This window comes from Aptenodytes patagonicus, chromosome 25 (genome assembly GCF_965638725.1).
Source record: "Aptenodytes patagonicus chromosome 25, bAptPat1.pri.cur, whole genome shotgun sequence".
Taxonomy (NCBI): Eukaryota; Metazoa; Chordata; class Aves; order Sphenisciformes; family Spheniscidae; genus Aptenodytes; species Aptenodytes patagonicus.
This window is the reverse complement of record NC_134973.1, coordinates 5,521,613-5,542,002: the sequence shown is the minus strand read 5'-3', so window position 1 is coordinate 5,542,002 and position 20,390 is coordinate 5,521,613. Positions and strand designations below refer to the sequence as shown.

General features: G+C 57.0%; 1 protein-coding gene across 5 annotated transcripts; it reads left to right on the top strand.

Annotated features, from left to right (window-relative positions):
* The first annotated feature begins 14,816 nt into the window (after window positions 1-14,816).
* Window positions 14,817-19,755, top strand: CIRBP (cold inducible RNA binding protein). Of its 5 annotated transcripts, none has more exons than XR_012997116.1 (8): window positions 14,817-14,898; window positions 15,740-15,848; window positions 15,936-16,042; window positions 16,441-16,579; window positions 16,672-16,756; window positions 16,887-16,951; window positions 19,308-19,413; window positions 19,595-19,755. XR_012997116.1 is itself a non-coding variant. In XM_076359644.1 (7 exons), exons 2-7 carry the CDS (start codon window positions 15,746-15,748, stop codon window positions 17,390-17,392), a joined length of 516 nt encoding a protein of 171 aa, XP_076215759.1. In that variant the 5' UTR covers window positions 14,817-14,898; window positions 15,740-15,745; the 3' UTR covers window positions 17,393-18,117. The 5 variants fall into 5 exon arrangements, 3 of the variants coding, with proteins under 3 accessions (XP_076215759.1, XP_076215757.1, XP_076215756.1); XR_012997115.1 differs by having other exon boundaries at window positions 16,884-16,951; XM_076359644.1 differs by lacking the exons at window positions 19,308-19,413; window positions 19,595-19,755 and adding an exon at window positions 17,376-18,117.
* Window positions 19,756-20,390: the final 635 nt, after the last annotated feature.

The following is a 20,390-nucleotide window of genomic DNA, read 5'->3' as shown; positions in this document are numbered from 1 at the left end:
GGCAAGCCGTGGTGCTGGTGGCATGCACAGCGTCGGGGCCGTGCCACTGAGCCCTGGGGCTGGTGGGAGCCATTCGAGGGCACCCGGTCCTGTGGCACGGCTGGGGACGTTGCCACCCTGGGGGGGGGTCCCTGCGTCACTTCTCCTTCCCCATGGTGGGAGCGTGGGGCTCGGCGTGGCCTGCCTGGGGCCACGCGCTGAGTCAAGGACAGACCAAGAATAGAGTCGGGCTCCCTGACTCACGGCCTGCATGCGAAGGGCCAGGCAGCACTTCCCCCAGGCAGGGGGGACCCAGTGGCCCTGGCCCCCCTGTCCGTGTCAGCCCCTTCCCACCTCCCCAGAGCAAGGGAGAGGATCCAGGAGCACTGGTCCCCGGTCTCGTGCATCAGCCCTGGCCCCCTCCGGAGCCGGGGGCTGCCACCACCACCACTAGCTCTGTCCCTCGCTGTAGTCACCAGCCTCAGAGCAGGGAAGGGAAATCCTGCCCATCTGCAGGCAGGGAGCTGCTGCCTCTCGCCACGGGACCCTCTCCCAGCCCCCTGCGGCATGTCCCCTGCCCACGTAGGGCATGGACCCCCCCAACAGCCCGCGGTGCCTGCCAGGGTGCCATGCTGAGGGGCTCAGAAAGCCTTGGGGGAAGGTGTGTAGGGAAGAGCCAGGCTACCCAGCTCCCCCCCCTTTGCAGCTCCCCTTGCACACGCTTGTGCACACTGCAGCCCCACCACACACGCCTGTGCACCAGCCCTGCAAGCACGCACAGCCCCCTCCTGCACCCCAGCTTCCCACAGCCCTCCACGGCCGCCCGTCTGTCTCCCACCAGCTCCCAGCCAACCCCCCCCCCTTCCTCCCGCCTCTCCAAGAGCGTTTTCCCGCAGTGTCTCCATTGATAAATCCGGAGTGTTGCCACGGAGACGCTGCAGTGGGGCGCAGTGGGGTGCAGCGGGGGTGCAGAGCCGTTGAGGGGCCCAGGCACACGGCACTGGGCCGGGGGGGGGGGCTGACTGGGTGCACGCATGTGATTGCACACGTGTGTAGTTGCACACGTGTGTAGTTGCACACGTGTGTGCACGGCGGCTGCCAGCCAGGCAGTGTGTGCCTGTGTGTGCAACGGCTGAGGTGTGGGTGTAAGCTGTCCCTGTGCAGAGCGTGCACGGGTGTCTGGGTATGCATATGCATGTGGGAACTGGCATGTGTGCCCTGCGTGTGCACGTGCACGCAAAGCTGAGCGGATGGGCTGGTGTGCCCTGGGGGTGCGGGGCTGCAGGGGCTCCGGGACCCCAGCCTGGGGCAGAGCAGGCAGATGGGGCCCCTGGCACCGTCTGGCTCCTCTCCTGCAAAAGAGCCAGGGGCTGCCAGCCCCAGTGGGGAAACCGAGGCACGGAGACGGCGTGTGATTCATTGCAGAGCAGTCAGTCGGGGACAGGGCAGAGAGCTCACACTGCCACCATCTGTGACCGCTCACTGCATGGCGGTGGGTCTGGCCGGCACCGTTGCACACATGCTTGCACACCCGCATGCTGCTGGCGTGTCGGAGGTTGCGTGAGGCGGTTCTCACCATCAGGTTGCAGCGTGGGTGTGTGCACGCATGGTTCTGCCGGCGGGCAACCCCGTCTGCCCTGCAGCAGCCTCCACGCTGGGATGGGGGGTGTGTTCCCGTGCATGTGTGTGTTCCTGTGCACATGTGTTCCTGTGCATGCATGTCCACGTGTGCACGGACACGTCTGCATGCACAGGACGTGTGCACGTCTGCATGGTCCCATGCTGGGTGCTGGGGCCCTCCTGGCTGCCGCGGGGTGCTCGGGGGCCTGGCACTGTTTTGTCACTGGCACCGCACCGGGAAAGGGGAACCAGCTGGGTGGCTGCATGGGGGTCTGGCGGCGTGGGGGGGCTCAGGCGTGTGAGGGGGGCACAGGGGGGGCTGGAGCTGGGCCCTGCGCCGGGGAAGCCCCGGGACCACCCACCGCTTCCAGCACGGCCGGGCGGCTGCAGACCCTGGGTGCTGCGACCACCCGCTGTGCGGGACCGGGGCGGGCGAGGGGAGCGGTGGAGGCTCGGGCAGACGGTGCCTGTCCCCAGGCAGCTCCTGCTGCTTCGCTGGCACCCTCTGCCACGCCACCCACGGCCGCTGCGCTCGGGGGTCCATGTGGGGAGCCCAGGTCTGCACGCTGCTGCGGCCACATGTGTTCGACCCTGCAGACGTGGGTGGTGCCCAAAGCCTGGAGCCGTCCTGCGGCAGGATTGTGGGGTGCTAAGGGAGGTGCTGGGCACCAGGATCGGCCCCATTTGCAGCCGGGAGCTGGGGGTGCCCCTGGCCTGCCCCTCGCCACAGAGCGGGGTCTCGCCCAGGAGCTGGGGCGGGGGGGACATGGACAGGACCCTGCGGCATGGGGTGGCACAGGGGTGCTGCTGAGCACAGCACATCCGTGGCTGGAGCACCACAGGGCACACGCATGGGCTGCAGGGGCACACGCGTGTGGTGCCAGGCAGGATCGGTGCCGTGCATGTAGCGTGGCTGCCCTCTGCTGCCACTGCCACGGCAGTGCTCAGCACCCTCCAGCACCGCGGGCACCCACGGGCGCAGGGCCCAGAGGGACGGCGGGTGGCTGCCCCGAGGGACGGTGGGCAGGATGGGCCGGCTGGGGACAGGGACAGCCACCCAGGATGGGGGACATCCTCAAAGAGAGGTGTCCAGGGCACCAGAGAGGCTGATGGAGCACCGCTCTCCTCCCCGCCGGCTCTCTGGGGCCATGCGCGGGGGCTGCGCAGTGGGAAGCCGTGCCCAAGGGGACACAGCGGTGGTGGAGCTGCAAGCCGGCACCGGCAAGCCAGGGCATGCTGCACCCCCGCTCCCGTGAGCACCGGGTCCCACTGGCCCTGCTGAGCCCAGCCGCCCCCGCTGCCACCCGTGGGGAGCAGGGTGCTGCTGGGGTGTGGTGGGGGCGTAGAAAAGCAACCGCAGCCTGTGTTCCCACCGCACCTCGCAGCTCCAGTCAGGGCTGCCCAGCCAGACGTGGCTCAGCCCCAGCTCTGCTGAGCCCCCCGGCAGTTTGTGGCAGCCCGCTGTGGGGCTGGCCTCACCCACCCGCAGCCCCACGCTGGATGGGGCAGGGGTCTAGGCTGCAAAAGCACCGGGGTGGGGCAGGTTCCTTCGGCCTGGAGCCTCCCCCTGGGGCACCGAGGTGGACTCTGTCCACGCTGCAGCTCATGGGTGCTGTGGGGCAGGGCAGGGTGCAGGCGTGGGTGCCGTGGGGCAGGGCAGGGTGCAGATGTGGGTGCCATCTAGCAGCTGCATGGTGAGGCTGCAGTGGGCTGTGCATGGCACGGTGCATGCAAACACCCCCACCCACTCCCACACCCCCCACACTGCCCTGCACGCCCACCCTGCGGGTGCCCTGGGGTGGGGGCTCTGCGGGTCCCCAGGAGCTCTGCAGAGCCCGGCCCCCCCGGCAGCACCCTGCCCACAGCGGTCCCCGAGTGGCACGGCGGGGGCCGAGTGCAAGAGCCGTGGGCGTTAAAACAGGAACCGCGGCCCCCGCTTCCCGGATCTCGCTGCTTTTTTTTTTTTTATTTTTCCAAAACACGAACGGTGCAGGAGGGGGAGCGGAGGCTGGGCAGTGGTCGGTCCCCTCGGCCTCCAGGGCTGCCCCCAGCCAGGGGCACAGCTGGGCTGCCCACAGTGGGCAGGGGGTCCGGCCGCAGCCTCCACCGGCCACCTTGCACTGAGCCCCGTGGCCGCAGATTTCCCCCCCAGCACAGCCAGGCACAGGACTGCGGGCTGGACCCCCAGGTGCCCGGGGCACGTGAGCAGGGCTGGCGGGTCGGGGTGGCCCGTGTGTGTCCCAGAGATGCTCGTCCCACACTTGGGCAAACCGTGACCTCCCTGGGCAGGGTGGCCGGGCAGCGCCTGGCCCGGGGTGCCACTGGGCATCTCCGGTGCCCGAAGGGTACCTCTGCCACCCTCGCCCCCAGCGCCCTGCCCTCGCCTGGCCCAGGTAAGGGGGTGCCCCAAAGCACCTTTGGGTGCACAAGCAAGCCAAAAGCTGGGCAGGAGAGGGGCAGAGCTCTGCTTGCAGCGCCGGCTACATCAGCATGTGCCGTGCCAGCAGCTGTTGGCAGTGGGGCTGGGGCTGTGCCAGGCGGCCCTGGGGCCAGCAAGGGGCTCGGGCCAGCCCCACACTTGCTCAAGCGACACTGAGGACAAATATGGGCCCGATGCTCCAGGCTCTGCCCCGTGGTGCTGAGGCCAGGTGTGACTCATCACACTGGTGCTTTTGCTGCCCTCTTTCCTGCCCGACCTACATTTTTTTCCACCGCCCGCGTGGCCCCGTGCCGGCTGCGGGCTGACGCCCAGCACAAGGGCTGGCCGGGGAGGGCGAGGGCAGAGCCTCTTTCGCCAGGGGCAGCGCGCGGGTCGGGGGGCAGCGGCAGGGAGCCCCACTCTCGGCTCTGCCACACGCTGGAACGGGGCAGAGGGGCACTGGGAGAGCAGCGAGGGCGAGGCGAGAGCCCCGCGGGTGTTCGCACCCCTGCTTCTGGCTGTACCCTGCACACCAGATGTACCCCCCCGACCCTGTCCCAGCTGCACACCCCCTGCCCGCAGCCCCCGGCCCTTAGGAGGGGTCTGGTTTGGATCTGCCCCATCCTGCGGGGGGTTGAATTCGGTGGGGCTGGCAGAGACGCCCCCACGTGTCCCCCCGCCCCGATGCTGGCTCCCCGCAGCCCATCCTCCCTGCCAGCTCTCCGGCTGCGGTGCCCCCTTTGTCTGCGGAGCTGCCTGTGCCAAACAATAGCTGCCCCCCCCCTGCCTCCGCCAACCCCTGCCCCCACGCCAGCACCCCACAGGCTCCCTCCCAGCCACGTAGGGACAAGGGGCTGCAAGGGGTGGGCTAGAGCAGGGGAGGGGGCTGCAGAAATGCTCTTAAAAATGAAATGTCCCCCCTCCCCGCACCCTCCCCTGCGCAGCTGGAATGAGATTACCCAGCAGCTGGGAGGGAATTAAGCAGCATCACTTGTGCTCATTTGCTGGGCTTTTAATGGAGCCGGGGAGGGGGCTGCAGCCCTGGGAAGGGCTGGTTTCTGTCTTTGGCGATTCCTGGTGGTCCCTGCTGCTTTCGGGAGTGTTGGGGCCGGGGCAGCACCATGCGGTGCTGGCCCACAGCTTGGTCCCATCCTCCATCTTGCCTCATTGGGAAGCAGATCACGTCCAGCTCCCGGTGCGGCAGCAATGCCAGGGGAGAGCTCAGCTTTCTGGGGCAGCACCGGGCTGTTTAATTAGCAGCTGGCTGCGGCTTTCCAGCACTTTCGGGGCCCTGACAAGCAGGGCTGGGCTCGTGGCGACCTGGGGGGGAGATTTTCCAGTGCAGAGTGGGGCTACGTGCTGGTGCCATCCCTGGGACGTGGCAGTGGGGATCTCAGCATGGGGGTGCTGTAGCCCCTCGCTCCCCTTCAACTCATCTTGATGGAGGCTGATAGCGCCCATCTCCTCCCCGGTTGTTCTTGGGGCAGCGATGCGGGGAGGGCTGCGGGGGGAAGGAGGGGCTCCTGTGCAGGTTTGCCCAAGGGAGCGGACTGGGGTGGCCCCGGGCACGGTGGGATGCTGGGATGGGCATTGTGACTCCTTGCAGAAGCGTGAGGCTGGTGGGATGCTGGGCATCTTGGCTGTTCCAGCAAGGGCATTGCTGTGCCCCACGGAGAGCTGGGGGCGAGCTCAAACCCACTCTGCGGCCCCAGGACCCGACTGCCCCTGCGCAGAGCTGCACCCTGCCCTATTGCGAGGCCCCAGCCCCATTATCCGCCTGTGTGAGAAAGCCCCCACCTTGCCTGCGGGGAAGGCGGGCGGGCAGGCCCTGGGGATCAGCCCTCGGAAGGAGCCTCCGCTCCTGCCAGGTGCCAGCGGCGGGGAGCACGGCTGCACCAAGAGCTGGCTTTAGCACCAAGGTAATGGCTCAGTGGGGAGAGGGGGCACAGGCGGGCGAGGGGTGCGCCAGGGCTGGGCAGTGGCTCGCCCATGGACCCCTCCATCATGCCTCACGTGGGGCAGCCCCTTGCCCTGCTGCAGGGAGGGGAGAGGTTCCCCTCCTGCTGTGGGGCTGGTTGGCAGCCCCCAGCGCTGGGTGATCTGATGCACGAATTTAGGGTGAAGCAGGATGGGGTAATAACTGCAAAGACAAAGAATGCTGGTGGCTGCCAAGCTCCTCCAAAAAGCTCCTCGCTCCAGGAATCGCTCCCCCAGCCCAGGGCGGCCGCGCTCGGCTGGCACCAGCCTGTGCAATGCCAAAATCTGGCCTTTCCCTGCAAGCGCATGGCTCCCTGGGCAGGTGTGGTGCTGCTGGAGGCAGAGACGTTGCCTCTACCTGCCTTTGCTCAGATCAGCTCGTGGGGGAGAGCAGGAGAACTTTCCCAACTCGTTTCCCTGCCTTAAGGGGAAAAAAGAGGAGTTGCATGACTTGGAGCTTCATGAGAGGCAGCGTGGGGAGAAAGTGACCCAGACAGCCAAGAATCTGCTCCGCTGTCGTTTCTCATTCCTCCTCTGCGGCGTGGCGGGCGCAGAGGGCTCAGGGAGAGGTTGGGTTACAGCCTGGCTGCCGTTGCCGGCGGAGCAGGGAGGCACCGAAGGGGGACGGTGCAGGATGAGCTCATGCGAGGGCGCGGGAACCTTCTGGGCAGGCAGAAACGTTGATGCTGCAGTTCAGGGGTTTCTGCAATCGTGGCTGTTCCCGCAGAATCCCGGCTTGCTCCACCGCGCCACTCCTTGTGTCGATAGCAATAAAGCTGCTCAGGAGGGGCTGCGCTTCTCTGCAGATCTCAAGGTGATTTACATTCACTCGCCCTCGCAGGCAGGGAAATGGCAGCACACGGTGACTTGCTGACGAGCAAAGAGGGAGGGAGGGGGGACACTGGGTGTTCTGGGCAGCCCCGGGGCCCTGGTGCAGGGAGCTGGACCAAAGGCCACCCTGCATGGGCCTGGGGGGGGGGGGGGGGGGGTACAAGACCGCCAGCCCTGCTGCAAATCGTGGCAGCAAAGACCAGCACGCTGGCAGTGCCGCCCAGTCCCTGCAATGTGGGTGAGTGCACGGAGGGGGCCAAGGGGTGTGGAAAAGCTCCAATTTCCTCCGGCACCCAGGCTGGCTCACCTCGGTGTGTATTTCATCCCTTGTTGGGGAGAGATACCGTGTTCCTGGCAGTTTTTTCCCCTACAGACTCTGGATAAAAAAAATCTTCCTGCATCCCCAGCCCTCTCTGCCCTGCAAGGTCACTCTGTGTTCGCACAGTGGAATTTTGTTTATTGTGTCCTTGGGTAGCATCTCCTGACCTTAAGAACTCCTATGCTGCAAATACTCTTAGATGATGATTAATGAGAGCTTATATAACCGAGATGAGTCCTTAATACAGCTGGTAGGTTGACAGGAGTGAAGGTGGGAGAGAAAAACGCATGTCTCTGTCTGCTGCTGCTTTTTCCACGCCAGAAGTAGCTGCGTTTTGCACAGGGGCACCCTGGCAGATGCAGATGCAGGGGAGGCCGGGGGGAGAGCCCACACATGGAGCCCAGCGGTGCCCTGCTAGAAGGGGCAGCAGCCAGGGCGGACCCCCACCTGGGTTTTCTGGGCAGCCCGGGATCGCGCAGGTGCAAGCAGCCAGTGCTGCTGTACCAAACCAAGTCGCCCACGGTACAGCCTGGCTCTCCAGCGCAGCAGAGCCGGGAGGTGAAAGGTTTTATGCCAGTAAAGCATCGCTACGTAACCAGCGGCTGCAACGTCAGCGCTGATGCCTGCAAGCTGGTAACGCTGGAAGAAAAGGGTACAAATCCCACTGCAAATGCCCAGGTGGGTTGACGAGGCTCTTGCCAGAGCCACTGCGTGCCACGGAGGAGCTGGCGTCTGGTGACGGCAGCCTGCGGGGGGAGCGGGGCATGGCCACGGCAGGGAGAGGTGTGGGCTCTGTAGAAAGCCTGGCCTCTTCCAGATTTTCCTGAGGGCCCTAAAGGGGAGCCGAAAACTGCAGCCACTGCAGAACCAAATGACAAGAGCTGGTGTGCTTCAGGCCGCTGAAAGCCTGGGGACACAATTAAGGGAGGCTGAGCTGTGCTCTTTGTGGGCCCCCAAGATGATGGCTGATCCGAGGCTGTTCTCACAGCATGGAGCTGTTAGTGGCACGAGATTTGGTCTGCCCTTCCAGCTAGGATGGCAAAGCCAACTGCTCGGACTGAAGTGCAAATCCCTGCCTCAACGCTGGTGTCAGACCCCACAGCCAGTTTGCTTTGCAAGCTGTGAAGCATCAGCCAAACGTCCCCAGTGTGCATCTCAGGACAGAGGCAGGGCCAGGGCTATGTGGGCACCGTCGTGGCTGTGCAGGTGGTCAGGCTCCGGATGGATCCTCGACACAGGTGAACAGCAGCACAACCTGGGGAGGCAGGGCACAGCCCTTGCTATTGTGTGCCCCAAAAGAGGTCTTGCAATTTTTCAGGTGTGATATGGCACCTGCCTTCAGTTGTTTCTAAATTTCGGCTCCGTTTGGGCAGGTATTAATGGTGTGACAACAGAGGATTTAGTTTTCCATAATCTGGCTGAGAAGCACAGCATCAGTCCCTGGTAAAACTGCTTCTTAGAGCCAAGCCATTTACATTGTTGCCTTGGTTACCACATGCTATTTTCACCATCTTCCTAACCTCAGCCTGGGTGCACCGGCATCCCCAGCCCTGCATCCCCTCCCTGGAGGCACGGAGCATCATGCAGGGACTCCGTCCCAAGACTGGATTTCCATGGTCTAGGGGTGCTGCTTTCTGGGCTTTGGTTCTCACTGCCCTTGCCAGGGACAGGTCTCCTGGCCCCGCTCCCCCAAGCTGGTCGGGGTCCTGCTTGTGTCCCTTCCTCCTCCCGGGACACCTGGACAGCCCAGCGCAACGGGAACAAGCTCTGCCCTTCGGGAGACCTTTCTGAAGGAGCTGCCTGGGACTGAGCGCTCTGAGCTGGGCTGTTCCTCCTCTCAACCTTGGCAGCTCTTGCAGACGTATCCCTTTAGCCCCGCGACATGGGGTCTGCGTTCTCCATCACCAGCTCCAAACTGGTGAGCTACTGACGAGCAGCAGCCAGGGCTGTACCTCCCGCAGGCGATGCCTTCTGCATCTCTGCAGTGCTGCTGCCTCCCAGCTCGCAGATCCCCCTCTGCACTCTGGCCTCCTGCAGGTACCTACCCCCGTGTGAAGTGTGTGCTGCTCTAAAACGGAGGTGAGACCACTCCGTACCCAGCTCTGGATTCATTCTTTGCTGGTGTAAGCGACGGGGATGGAGTGGTGGAGAACCGGGGCCCTGGGGACGAGGTGGTCACTCGTTGCAAGGGCATAGTCAGAGAAGATGGGAAGATGCACAAGACGGAGATAAAGCCGGGAACGGCAGAGGCTGAGCTCTCGCTGGGGTGGATTGGGAACTGAACTAATTTCCTAATATCCAGGTTTGGGTATCCCCACGCTGCTGTAACCCCCCCACCGCCTTACGGCAATATGTGCCAACCCAGATTTCATGCAGCTTTTTGCAAGCCTCGCTCTGGATCTGATCACTTCGCTCGCTGTGGCTTTGTCCTACAACTTGGTAAATCCTGGTCACAGTAACTCACAGAGGAAAATGCAGCAGCAACGCTTCTCGCCATGGCAACGGCATGATTGCGTCAGGGCTTTTTTTTCAAACTGCAAAGCTGGATAAGCAACTCCCTCAGGGAAAGTAGTAAGAGAGAAGGGAATATTTTTTTCCTGTGGGCTTTGGGACTGCCAGTTCCCAAATTCAGAACCGGCTCAGTATTTCACTCTTTGCTTCTGGGTCCAAGGCTGGCAATGAGACCATGCATGGTCACGCAGGGCAGACTCGCTGGGGACAGAAAGGGTCAGGGGAGGGACCCTCCCGTGCAGGGAATGGCTCTGTGTGCTTTCCCCATGCTGCACGCAGCCAGCTGTGGAAGCCTCTCTGCTTTGCAGCGTAGGCTGACCTTGTAGGGGAGATCAGGGAGCAGCAGGTTTGGTGAGGGACGAGATGGAGGCCCGGGGGGGGGGGGGTGACCCCTGGTTCAGTCCAGCCTCACATTCCCTCTTTCCCTGCAATCCCAGCAAAAACAACGAGGGAGGAGGCGGCTCTTCCGCTGGCGCGCTCTGCGGCAGCAGCTGGGCAGCCGTGCTCGCCCCCGCCGCCCCCTCCAGCTGCGCCTCTGCTGCCATGTTTGCAGGAAGGGTGGTCCCGGGCGCTCTGCTTAGGCTTAGGGAGAGGAATGCGGTGCCGGAGCACAGAGCAAATGTGGGCTACGTGGATGTTTTTGTTCCCTCTCCCGTCCTGCTGTCATGGAGCCTGCGTAAGCCACAGCCCTGGGAGCAGACCGTGAGACGACCAGCGCTGTTGCAAGGCACTCGAGTGCCTGTCCGCCCCTGCCCGCTGCCCCCGTGCTCCGTCCCGCCCTGCTCTTCCCCCCATCCCTCCTGGGAGCTCCTCTCCCCGGCCCTCGCCCGAGGCACAGGGCTGCTCTGGGGTTTGGAAACCTCATCAGAGCAGTGCCCGGGGCGGATGCCTCTGCTCTGCCCTTGGCTCCCAGCTCAGTCTCCCAAGCAGGTGCCAGGGCTGCCGAGCAGGTTCGGACTCGGCTGCTGCATGGCTCTGGGCAAACGCCAAACTGCTGTGTGCCGTGGAAAAGGGCCGTGAGTGCAGGGGACTGGAAAAAAGGGCCCTACAAACGCAGACAATAAGTGTTGCTCAGTGGGGACCCCCCCCAAAGAAACCCACAGCGCTGCAGGAAGGGCTGCTTGGCTGCAGCATGCACCCGAGGCAAAACTCCCTTGGAGGCAAGGGAGAGGCTTGTACAGATGTGGGAACCACGATGAAGGCAAGGGCAGGAGGGCAGGCGTTCAGCACATCTCGTATCGGTGCTCCCCAAACATATTTCGATGTGGCACTAAACGCTGATGTGCTGCTGGAAGGGGGACTCTTTCAGGAAATAAGTATTTTCATTTACATGATGTTTGGTACCATAATCTCTGTCACTGGAGCTTTTAAAAAATGGGTGAGACAAAACATCTGTCAGGCGTGAGGTTGCTTGATTCAGCAGACGAGACGATCCCCGAGATCCCTCCAGCCTCTTGTGATTTACTATTTAACGATGATTGCACACCGCAGCCTACATGTATGAAGACACAGGCTCCGCCTTGAAGAGCACGCAGTTCAGCACGGCTGTTTGTGGTCCTTGACGAAGCGCCAGTGCTTTCACCATATTAGGTCACCGCAGCCACAGTCCCTGCTCACAGACAGCTACAGGTGATTGAAAATGGGCTTCGGCCAGAGAAAACAAACGATGATGCTCGGCTCTAAAACTCGCCCAGGGGTATTCGGGCATCCGGCCCACCGGCAGGAACGGCGCAAAGTCAACTCTGCGTTCTCTTTCCTGGGCATCGAGTGCTTTGGGACCCTCCGGCCAGGGGGCTACGTTGGTGCCAGCCACTGCTGCAGGAAGGTTTGCTCTAGTGACATAAATCACGAGCGTTATGTTTCATTGCTTAATTAACAGCCGTAACAACCTGCGAAATCCGCCGGGCGAGTTACCTGCTGGGCTACTCCCCAGCGCTGGTTTCAGCCCTGTGGTACGTGTTGAGATGTCCCTGTACCGAGTCCGTCCTGGAGCCCCTCGGGCAGGGCAGGAACCCCTGCCTGCGCCGGGCAGGGGGAAGCGGGGCTGCTGCAGCTGCCTGTTTGCAGGCTGAAGCGACATATGCTGTGTCTAATGCCCTGGATCAGGCAGGGAGGAATAAGCAGATCTGGAGCACGCGAAACCTCCCGGGAGCTGCAGAACTGGGACGGGAGCAGAGGCAGCACGGGCGATCTCGATTCGGCCTGGCGTTCACCTTGTTTCACAGAGCGACTCCGTCAGTGTCAAAGGAAAGGCATCAATGCACATCCAAGTGAGACCGAAATCACACTTTTGGGGACAAATCCGGGCAGAGCTGCAATTGCCGTTCACTGTCACAGGAGCTACGCTGGTCCTTTCATCTTGCTGGGACTAAAATTCCTCTGAAGCAGCACAGGAAGGATAACAGTGCTATTTTCAAAGCACCCGACCTGCGCTGGCTTTGCATGAGGAGTTAAAAAAAACAATTAAAACCGATGTTTGTCCCTTAACGTTTGCAGTGTCAACAGTCTCGGCGACAGGCCGGTGGCGTGGCGCTGCTCCTCCCCTCCAGCATCCCAGGGCGGCTGTCCTTGCTGTCGCTCGCGCCGCTCAGAAAATGGCTCCGTGCGTCAAGGTCACTTTATCCGCCCTCATCATGGACCAGAAACGCTCACGTTAATGCATCTCTAATTTAATCAAAATGCCATGCCGGGGACGTGAGCTCAGGGCTGGGCTCTCTTTTTTCCCTCTTGAAGGGCAAAAATCAATTTGCAGTCTCTAACAGCAGACGAGCTTCCTCGCTCCTCCGGGCCACAACCGGTGCGCTGATGGACCACACAGCCCCATGCAAAATTAGGTAGAATTGAAAAATAGCCCAAGCTTATTCAGTAAGTGAAACCCAGAGTTTAAAATTAAAATACCCTCCTCAAATCAGGAAACAGTTTTTTCATTTGCATAAAATATTGTACTACTTTATCCTACTATTCACAGTTTCATCCTGTTTTTAACTATTGCTCTAACATTTCCCTAGCGTTGAACCTTTTCTTCTCCTTTTATTGCAAAGCATATCAGGTACACTTAATGACCGATAGGTTGTAGATATAATGTTTTTTATTATTATTATCATTATTCAGTGTTGTTAATTTGCCCTCAGGATTGGACAGTTGACTAGTTTTTTCGTGGTTTTGCCAGTAAGAAAATACTACTACTACTACTAGATTGGTGCCTCATTGATCTTGGGGGTTTTTACATGCTTCCGAGCACTTTGGCGGCAGCTGGCAGCGTGAGGCCGCAGCGTGCTGTCCCTGCCGGCCCCGTATTCTTGGCAAAACCGCCGATGCCGTAGCACCCTAACACAAAACCCGCAGACAGCGTGCTGTTGTGAGAGCCGCGCTGAGGAGTAACGAAACACCTATTTTTGTGTGTACAACAGCTGAGATTCGGGCAGAGTGCAATACCGAGATTCCTCTGTATTTCATAATTACTATACGCGCTTGTGTACAAAACAACCCTTTTTCTGTAGATCCCAAAAGGTGTAACAACAAATCAGAGAGGAAAAGCCCAATTTCCTTATTCCGCGAGGCAGAGGATGGGTGCTTGCTGCTTTTGCAGAACAATAGTGGGCAGAAGGCTTCTTTGCATTTCACTGTGGTTTCTTTTTTACTCTGTCTCAGAACTCGGTTAGGAAATCAATCGTATTATCTGCGAACAAACAGCCCTGATTTAAATAACTCCAGCGTTACTATTCTGTGCAACCCTGCTCTGACCAGGAATGCTCTGGGCACCGCAGAGGTGACGGGAGGGAAGGAGGGAGGCCGGGGACGCGTGCGGGTGTGCAGGCGTGTGCGCACGCTCCTGCTCCTGCAAACTGCAAAGGAAATTACCGACTCCTTTCGCAGTGTAACCTCCTCTCCGAGGCAGAGCTGATGTGGCCCGGTCCTGCCTCCGGGCAGGGGGGACAGATGAGATCTGTCCTCCAGAGATCTGGCCTCGCCTTGTTTTCTTCCACCCTTTCTCTCCAGCTCTTGCCTGCACGCCGCCGTTTTCCTCCTGCGCGTCTCGTCCTCTCAGACGTTTTGAAATACTGTTCTGCATTTTCTAGACGAGATTGTAGCTATTGTATGAAAAACTGGAAGGTTTTGTTTTTAGGGCTTTTTAAACCAGCGTAGTCCCTTGCAGAAACACGTGTTTGTCACAGAGTTTCCTCTTTCAGTAAGTTTTTTATGCTGAAGACATTCTTACCTTAGAAAAACCCCAGGGTGGGCTTTATAAACATTTTGGTAAAAATGGGCTGAGCAAAGTAGTTTTTGTTTTTTTTTTTTTTTAAAAACAAAACCATTTATGCTTTGGAACCAGCGACAGGGCTGCTTTTTACATTCGTTGTGCCGAGCTCTCCCGAGCATGTGTGGGGGTGTGGAGGCACCAGCTCAACGCTTCAAAGGAGGAGGCTGCCTCGCTGCAGGGACTATTCACCCTGCGCTGCCACAGGAGACGGGGACGGCAGAACTGCCGCCTAACGCCGCGGGGCAGGGAGAGGAAGGCGGCCTCCCCGGGAGGCTCTGCCAGCTCTGCGGGCAGCGTGCTTGCCGGGGCGTGGGAAGGCCGTGGGGGCCCGGGTGTGACGGAGACGTGACCCCGGTCCTGCCCGGCGCGGGCGGCACACGGCGGGAGGACGGCCCGGCAGGAGGGAGGAGGCCGAGGCCGGCGGCGGGCAGCGCTCGCCACCCAAGATGGCGGCGGCCCCCTCGGCCGGCCCCTTTGTTTGCAGCCGCCGCATTGCCGAGAAGGGCGCGAAACTGGGGCAGCGCGGACACGCCCTCCTCGGCGTGCCTGGCCGCCAGGGAGGGCGGGGCCGGGGCGGCCCCCGGCCAATCGGCTGCCTCCACTTCCTTTCTTCTCACAGGGGCTCTCCCGGCCAACGGTCTCCGCGCTCCCAACCAATCCGCGCCGCCCTCCGCGCCCCGCCCCCACGTGGGAGGAGGGGGCGGGGGGGGGGAAATGCAGCGGTTTTGTTTTCGCTCCCTCCTCCCCTCGCCCCCCGTCGGGGCTCATGAATATTAACAACATCCAGCCCAATCAGGTGGTGCAGCGGCGGCAGCGCTTTGGTGACGTCAGTCGCCACGCCTTGCAGTGGGGTTAATCTGCATATTCATAAGATGGGCGGGACACAGCGCGGGCGTTTATAAGCCGCCGCCCCGCCAGCCTCAGCGTACATCGCGCCGAAGCTTTGAAGTGCTGTGTGGATCCCGCACCTCCAGAGCACCGGTAAGGAGCCCGCCGCGGTGGGCGGGCTGCGGCCGGGCTGGGCCGGGCAGGCTCGGAGCTCTAGAGTGAAAGGAAATGTGTCTTAGGAGCCGGAGGGCTTGCTACCTGGGGGAGTCTGGAGCGGGGCGCCCGTCCCGCGGCACGGGTGCCCTCCGCGGCTGCGGGGAGCCCGGCGGAGCTGTTCCGGCTGGCTGCAGTGGGGGGGAAGGGGCTGGGGGGGGAGAGCTGAAATGCGCCCTCGGAAACAAAATGGCGACGAACCTCGGCCGTGCAAAATGGCGGCGGGCGGGAGGAGGGGCGTCGGACTGCGCCTGCGCCAAGTGGGCGGGCCGCGAGGGAGGGGTGGGGGGTCTCGCGCCCGGGCGGGGGTCGGGGCCGCGGGGGCCCCACGGAGTGCGCATGCGCGCTGGGCCCCCGGGAGCAGCGGGGTCGCGGCCCGGGGAGCGCCGCTGCGGCCGGCGCTGGGAGCCGGCGGTGCCGCGAGTGCCCGCCGGCCTGCGGGGCCTGCGGCGGGAGCCAGCCGGCCGGGGCTCGAACGTCCGGGAGGCGGCCTCCAGACCCTGCCTGTGCCCGGGCGGGGCGTACGGCTGGGCCCGCTCTGCTGGCGTCCTGCTGTGCTAGGCCTCGATCGGCGGCTGCAGCTCCGCTTCCCGGGGGAAGGCGCATGGTCCGGGTCAGCCCTACAGAGTACTCCTCTGATACAAAGCACCAGTTCACTGGGGTTTGAGCGTCGTGTAAGGATGTGAGGTTATTGGTGGTGTTATAACCGATTTAATATTTCAGACGCTGTGGGAATAACTTTTTTTTTGAGTTACTGACTTCGGATATATTGGCTTTGCAGGTCAGAATGGCATCAGATGAGGGAAAACTCTTTGTCGGTGGACTGAGTTTTGACACCAATGAGCAGTCATTGGAACAAGTCTTTTCTAAATATGGACAAATTTCTGAAGGTAAGATTGCAGTACTAAGCTGTGATGACTTTCGTAGATTTGTTCGATTGCACAGGTGCTGATGCTTTTCCCCCCCCTTCTTTATAGTTGTTGTGGTGAAAGACAGAGAGACTCAGAGATCCAGAGGTTTTGGCTTTGTTACTTTTGAAAACATAGATGATGCTAAAGATGCAATGATGGCCATGAATGGAAAGGTAAGGAGTCTTTGGAACAGCTTTCTTGATTTGTGTGAAATGCAGTAAGGGAACTTGAAAGACGTGTTTCTATTGAATGCCACGTAGAAAAACAGATAAATACTAGCGTCTTAAAAGAGTTAAAGATAGAAATAATGAAAAATAGAAATTGCTAAAATTTCATGACCTAATCTGTATGACTGAGAAATAGTGACACTTTATAGGTATGCCTGTATATACTGTTTCGACATAAATTTACTTGTGTAGTTGGCTTAGTTGTGATATTGATAAAACCTTTGTAAGAACTAGTAAATTGTGGTATTGCTTAGCTGACAATGAAGGTGTATAACTCATTGTATATGTGCTTTGCTATTTAAATGTTTAAACATCAAGCTGATGTATTTTTCTCTGTTTGTTAGTCTGTAGATGGACGTCAGATCAGAGTTGATCAGGCTGGAAAATCATCAGAGAACAGATCTCGTGGATACAGAGGGGGGTCTTCTGGGGGCAGAGGCTTTTTCCGTGGCGGCAGAGGTCGGGGCCGTGGCTTCTCTAGAGGTGAGTGTGCATGAATGACTTGCAGTTCCTGAAGTAGCAATGGCATTTGTCAGAACGCTTAAAAAACCCCCATGATCCGGTGTCTGTTCAAGGAGGTGGAGAGAGAGGCTATGGCGGAAGCAGATTTGATTCCAGAAGTGGAGGATATAATGGCTCCAGAGACTACTATAATAGCAGGTAAAGTCATTGTGACCGCTAGTGGGTTGTTGCGAAGCTCTTGAAGCCCATTGCCTGTTCGACATAAACGTCGATAGGCTTCAGAAACAGCTGAGCAAATATAAAGCACGTGAATGCTTTTTAACAGCAGGAGTCAAGGTGGCTATGGTGACAGGTCTTCGGGAGGATCCTACAGAGACAGCTATGACAGTTACGGTAAGTCTTGGTTCAAATGGGAACGATGAGTACGTATGCTGTAGGAACTCTCTAAACCTTCTGACCCTGTACTTGAGTCTGGAAATACTGTAAGGCTCAGTTGGACTGTACCACTATTTCTGTTCTTGCCCGTAAGAACCAATCTGCCAGGCTTTGGACGTGGTTGTGCCGTTTAAATTTCTAATTTGTAATGCATGTGTAGGAGTTGCTTGGATCTAAGGCAAAGCAAGTTTTTAAAATACGTTCCTCGAGCTTGAGACTAAGACAAAACTCGGATGCCCTAACAAACTTTAATCAAGGGTGGGGGAGTTCTCTTACGGTGTAGCGAACTAGCACTAGCTTCTGAAATAATGCAAGGGAGTAAAATGCTGGAACTTGTCTATGCTTCAGTGCCTTTACAATTGTGCCTGCTTCTTGTCCTCAGCTACACACAACGAGTAAAAATCCTTCCTGACTCAAGATCGTCCTTCCAATGGCTGTATTTATAAAGATTTTTGGAGCTTCGCTGAAATCGTTATTGTGTAGTACATCTACTTGTATTTTCACTTTTGTAGTATTATCAGTTCTAATCTTGTCAAACACAGCCTGACAGCTTCTGATATAAGATGGTCTAATTAGACTTTTCTTTAAGAAAGCTTTGCTTTCAAGTGTTTTTAATCTTTTTTGAAAGCACTTCAGATTTTATTTTATCCTTCATGATGAGCCAAGGTGTTTTTTTTAAAGTTGTGAAGTTGGGGCCCCAATTCAGTTTCTTTTGAGATAGAAAGGACCTTTAATTCAATGTTCACTGGAAGCTGAACAAGCTGTGGACTTTTTTTTTAAGTGCATTACCTTCGTCTTTTGTAACATTCCTTTAGTGTAGCAAGGTAGGAATGCAGCCTGGGTACAAATTGGAAGGCAAACCACCTTGATATATCTAAAGAGAAACTTGCTTGTATGTTCAACCTGCATAACGGTATTTTTACTGTTGTAATGATGTAAATTACCCAGAAATAGACTTGCAAACTTACCATAAAAGAGGTTCTTGAAAATGTTTATTTATATTGTCCTTTTTTACTGGAAGAAATATGCATATTCCATTGATATTGTATTTGAAGTGGTAAAGGATTCTTGTATACAGTTTTCTTTGGCTTTACGAAGCCTATTAAAAGACCGTCTGAAATGAACTCTGCTCCTGACATTTACATTTCATTGCACAACACAATCCTTGAAGATGAAGAACAGTCTATAAGTAACAGAGGATGCCAGAGGAGAGGAGAAGACTAGTGATAGTGTAAGAGCAAGCCAGATTTATTGACCAGTTGCTAGAATTTAATCTCAATCGGTCTTGACATGTGAATTCGTCAACATACTTTCACATAAGAATAGTCAAACTTGTCTAGAGGCAGAGGACTGAAAGTGTATACCTTAGGATGTTCTAGTACTCAAAGCCTAAGTCAGAAGTCGAGGGAACGCTAGTGTTAGGTAGGATAATTGATGTTTCCTTAAAATACTGAAGTAGCCTACATTGAAAACCTGTAGTGAAGAATCAGTCCTTTAGTAACTGGACTAGTTACTAGCTTGACAAGAGTGTTCAATGGTAGGTAAATTGCCGTAATTAGCTAGCTTTGTCATTGCCTTACAAGTTCTAAGAATTCTTTGCTAGCATATGGAAACTGCAGTGTCCTTGGAGAAAAAGAAGTGTTGTGCCTCCAACAGAAACCTCTGAGACGAAAGCTGCTCTCTTGGCTAGTTCATATGTGGAAATAGTCCTGTAATTCGAGGTAACTCCTTTTGCTCATGTCCGCATCCTTCCTCTTGTTGAGAGCTCATTTGAAAGTCTAATGTACCTGTGAAATATTCCTTTGACAATTTTGGTCAACTGATGGAAAAATTTTAACCCATGCCGTATGCAACCTTTGGCTTGTGGCACAACTTCAGTTCCACAGATCAGAGTTGGGCATGCAGTCATGTCTTGCTAGTAGGTATGGAAGCAAGATGGGAAATGAATTCCCTGACTTGATATGTGTTCATCTATTGAGAATCTTCCTAGACTTCATTAAGTTGCTCACTTTAATTGTAGCTTTCTTTGCCATCCTACTTGTTGCCATTAACTTTTTCCCATAGCCCACACTTCCTAAGCAGCCATGTCAAAGTGGTTAACTCTCTGCTTAGGGATCAAATGATACATTGGCTGGCATATCAAAGGCATCAGCCAGCCCTGGAACAGTTTTCCCAGACTGTGCTTCTGTGATGTGATGGGTTCAGCGAATGGCTTGTGAAACCCTCGTATACGATGTGACTTGTGTTGGGGGAGGTGGGTGGCAATGTAAAGGCTCTGTTTGATATTTTTATTAATGCATCTTTGCTTTGGCAGGCTGAAGAGAAGATGGGACACTCGACAGGGAAGCTGAGTGGGGATTCTGAGGAAGGAGAGCATTCGTTCCAAGGAAGCAGGAGCAAGACACAAGTTTGCCAACCAGGTAACATCTCTGTTCAGTCTGCCCTTCACCCCTGTAGCTTTTCCCGAATCGAAAGGTTTGGCCCTGTTACTGTTTTCCAGTACTATTCTGTAAGTGGTAAAGTCTGACTTCAGTAGTTTATAGGTGAAAATTTACGTAGACTTTCTCTGCCTTTAAATTCACTGTCTTAATTTTATTTCAGCAATGAAATGCGTCAGAGAAGACCAAGGACAGCCATTGACTGGAGTGGTGGAGATGAAGAGCTTTGAGCAGTGGTGTTACTGATTTTTATATAGGTCAATTAAACAAGGAAATAAGTCAATTAAGCTAGAATAAAATACTGGAATGTGGAAAAAAACCAAACCAATCTCTGTAGTACTTTTGTGGGGAAGCATAAGAATATTAGACTGTGGCCAAGGCATCCAATATAAATATAGTTATCTGGTGTATAGCCCCAATTAAAAGTGCAAAATAAACCAATGCTGTTGTGGTTGGGGAACTGGACAGAGAGGGTAACCTGTCTTTAGGGGCAAGTTTGAGGAAGAAATTTAATTGCATCATTGTAACCTTGAATTAAGTGGCCTAATTACATGAAGTTTCTGCATCTGCGAAACTTCAGTAGTGAAGCAGCTACATCTGAAGGCAACTGTCAGATTAGCAATTACATAAACAAGGAGTCAGTATTTGTGTGGAACAGAAGTGGCTTCTGCCAGTTGAAGTGGTAACAAATACAAAAGTCTAATTTGCACTTAAATGCTAAAGCTTTTTTGAGCTTGGATAAGCAATGATTTCCTTCCATACACATTAGAGTAATTAAAATTGTTTTGCTGATGCAAGTTGAGATGTGATGTTTCTGCTACTTGGAGAAGTGGCTGCATGTTTCCATTTTCAGGTGGGACATGAGATTGCCCTGTCCCGATTTCTGTGTGTTTAAGTACTTGGCTCAAGATAAAGTTGCCCCAAGTTTCCCATCTCAATGAAGTGGTTATCTGTAACTC

Coding starts and splice junctions, on each gene's coding strand:
- CIRBP (XM_076359641.1), top strand. CDS start 15,746: ATGGCATCAGATGAGGGAAAACTCTTTGTCGGTGGACTGAGTTTTGAC. Junction 15,849..15,935: donor ATATGGACAAATTTCTGAAG/GTAAGATTGCAG, acceptor CCTTCTTTATAG/TTGTTGTGGTGAAAGACAGA. Junction 16,043..16,440: donor TGATGGCCATGAATGGAAAG/GTAAGGAGTCTT, acceptor TCTGTTTGTTAG/TCTGTAGATGGACGTCAGAT.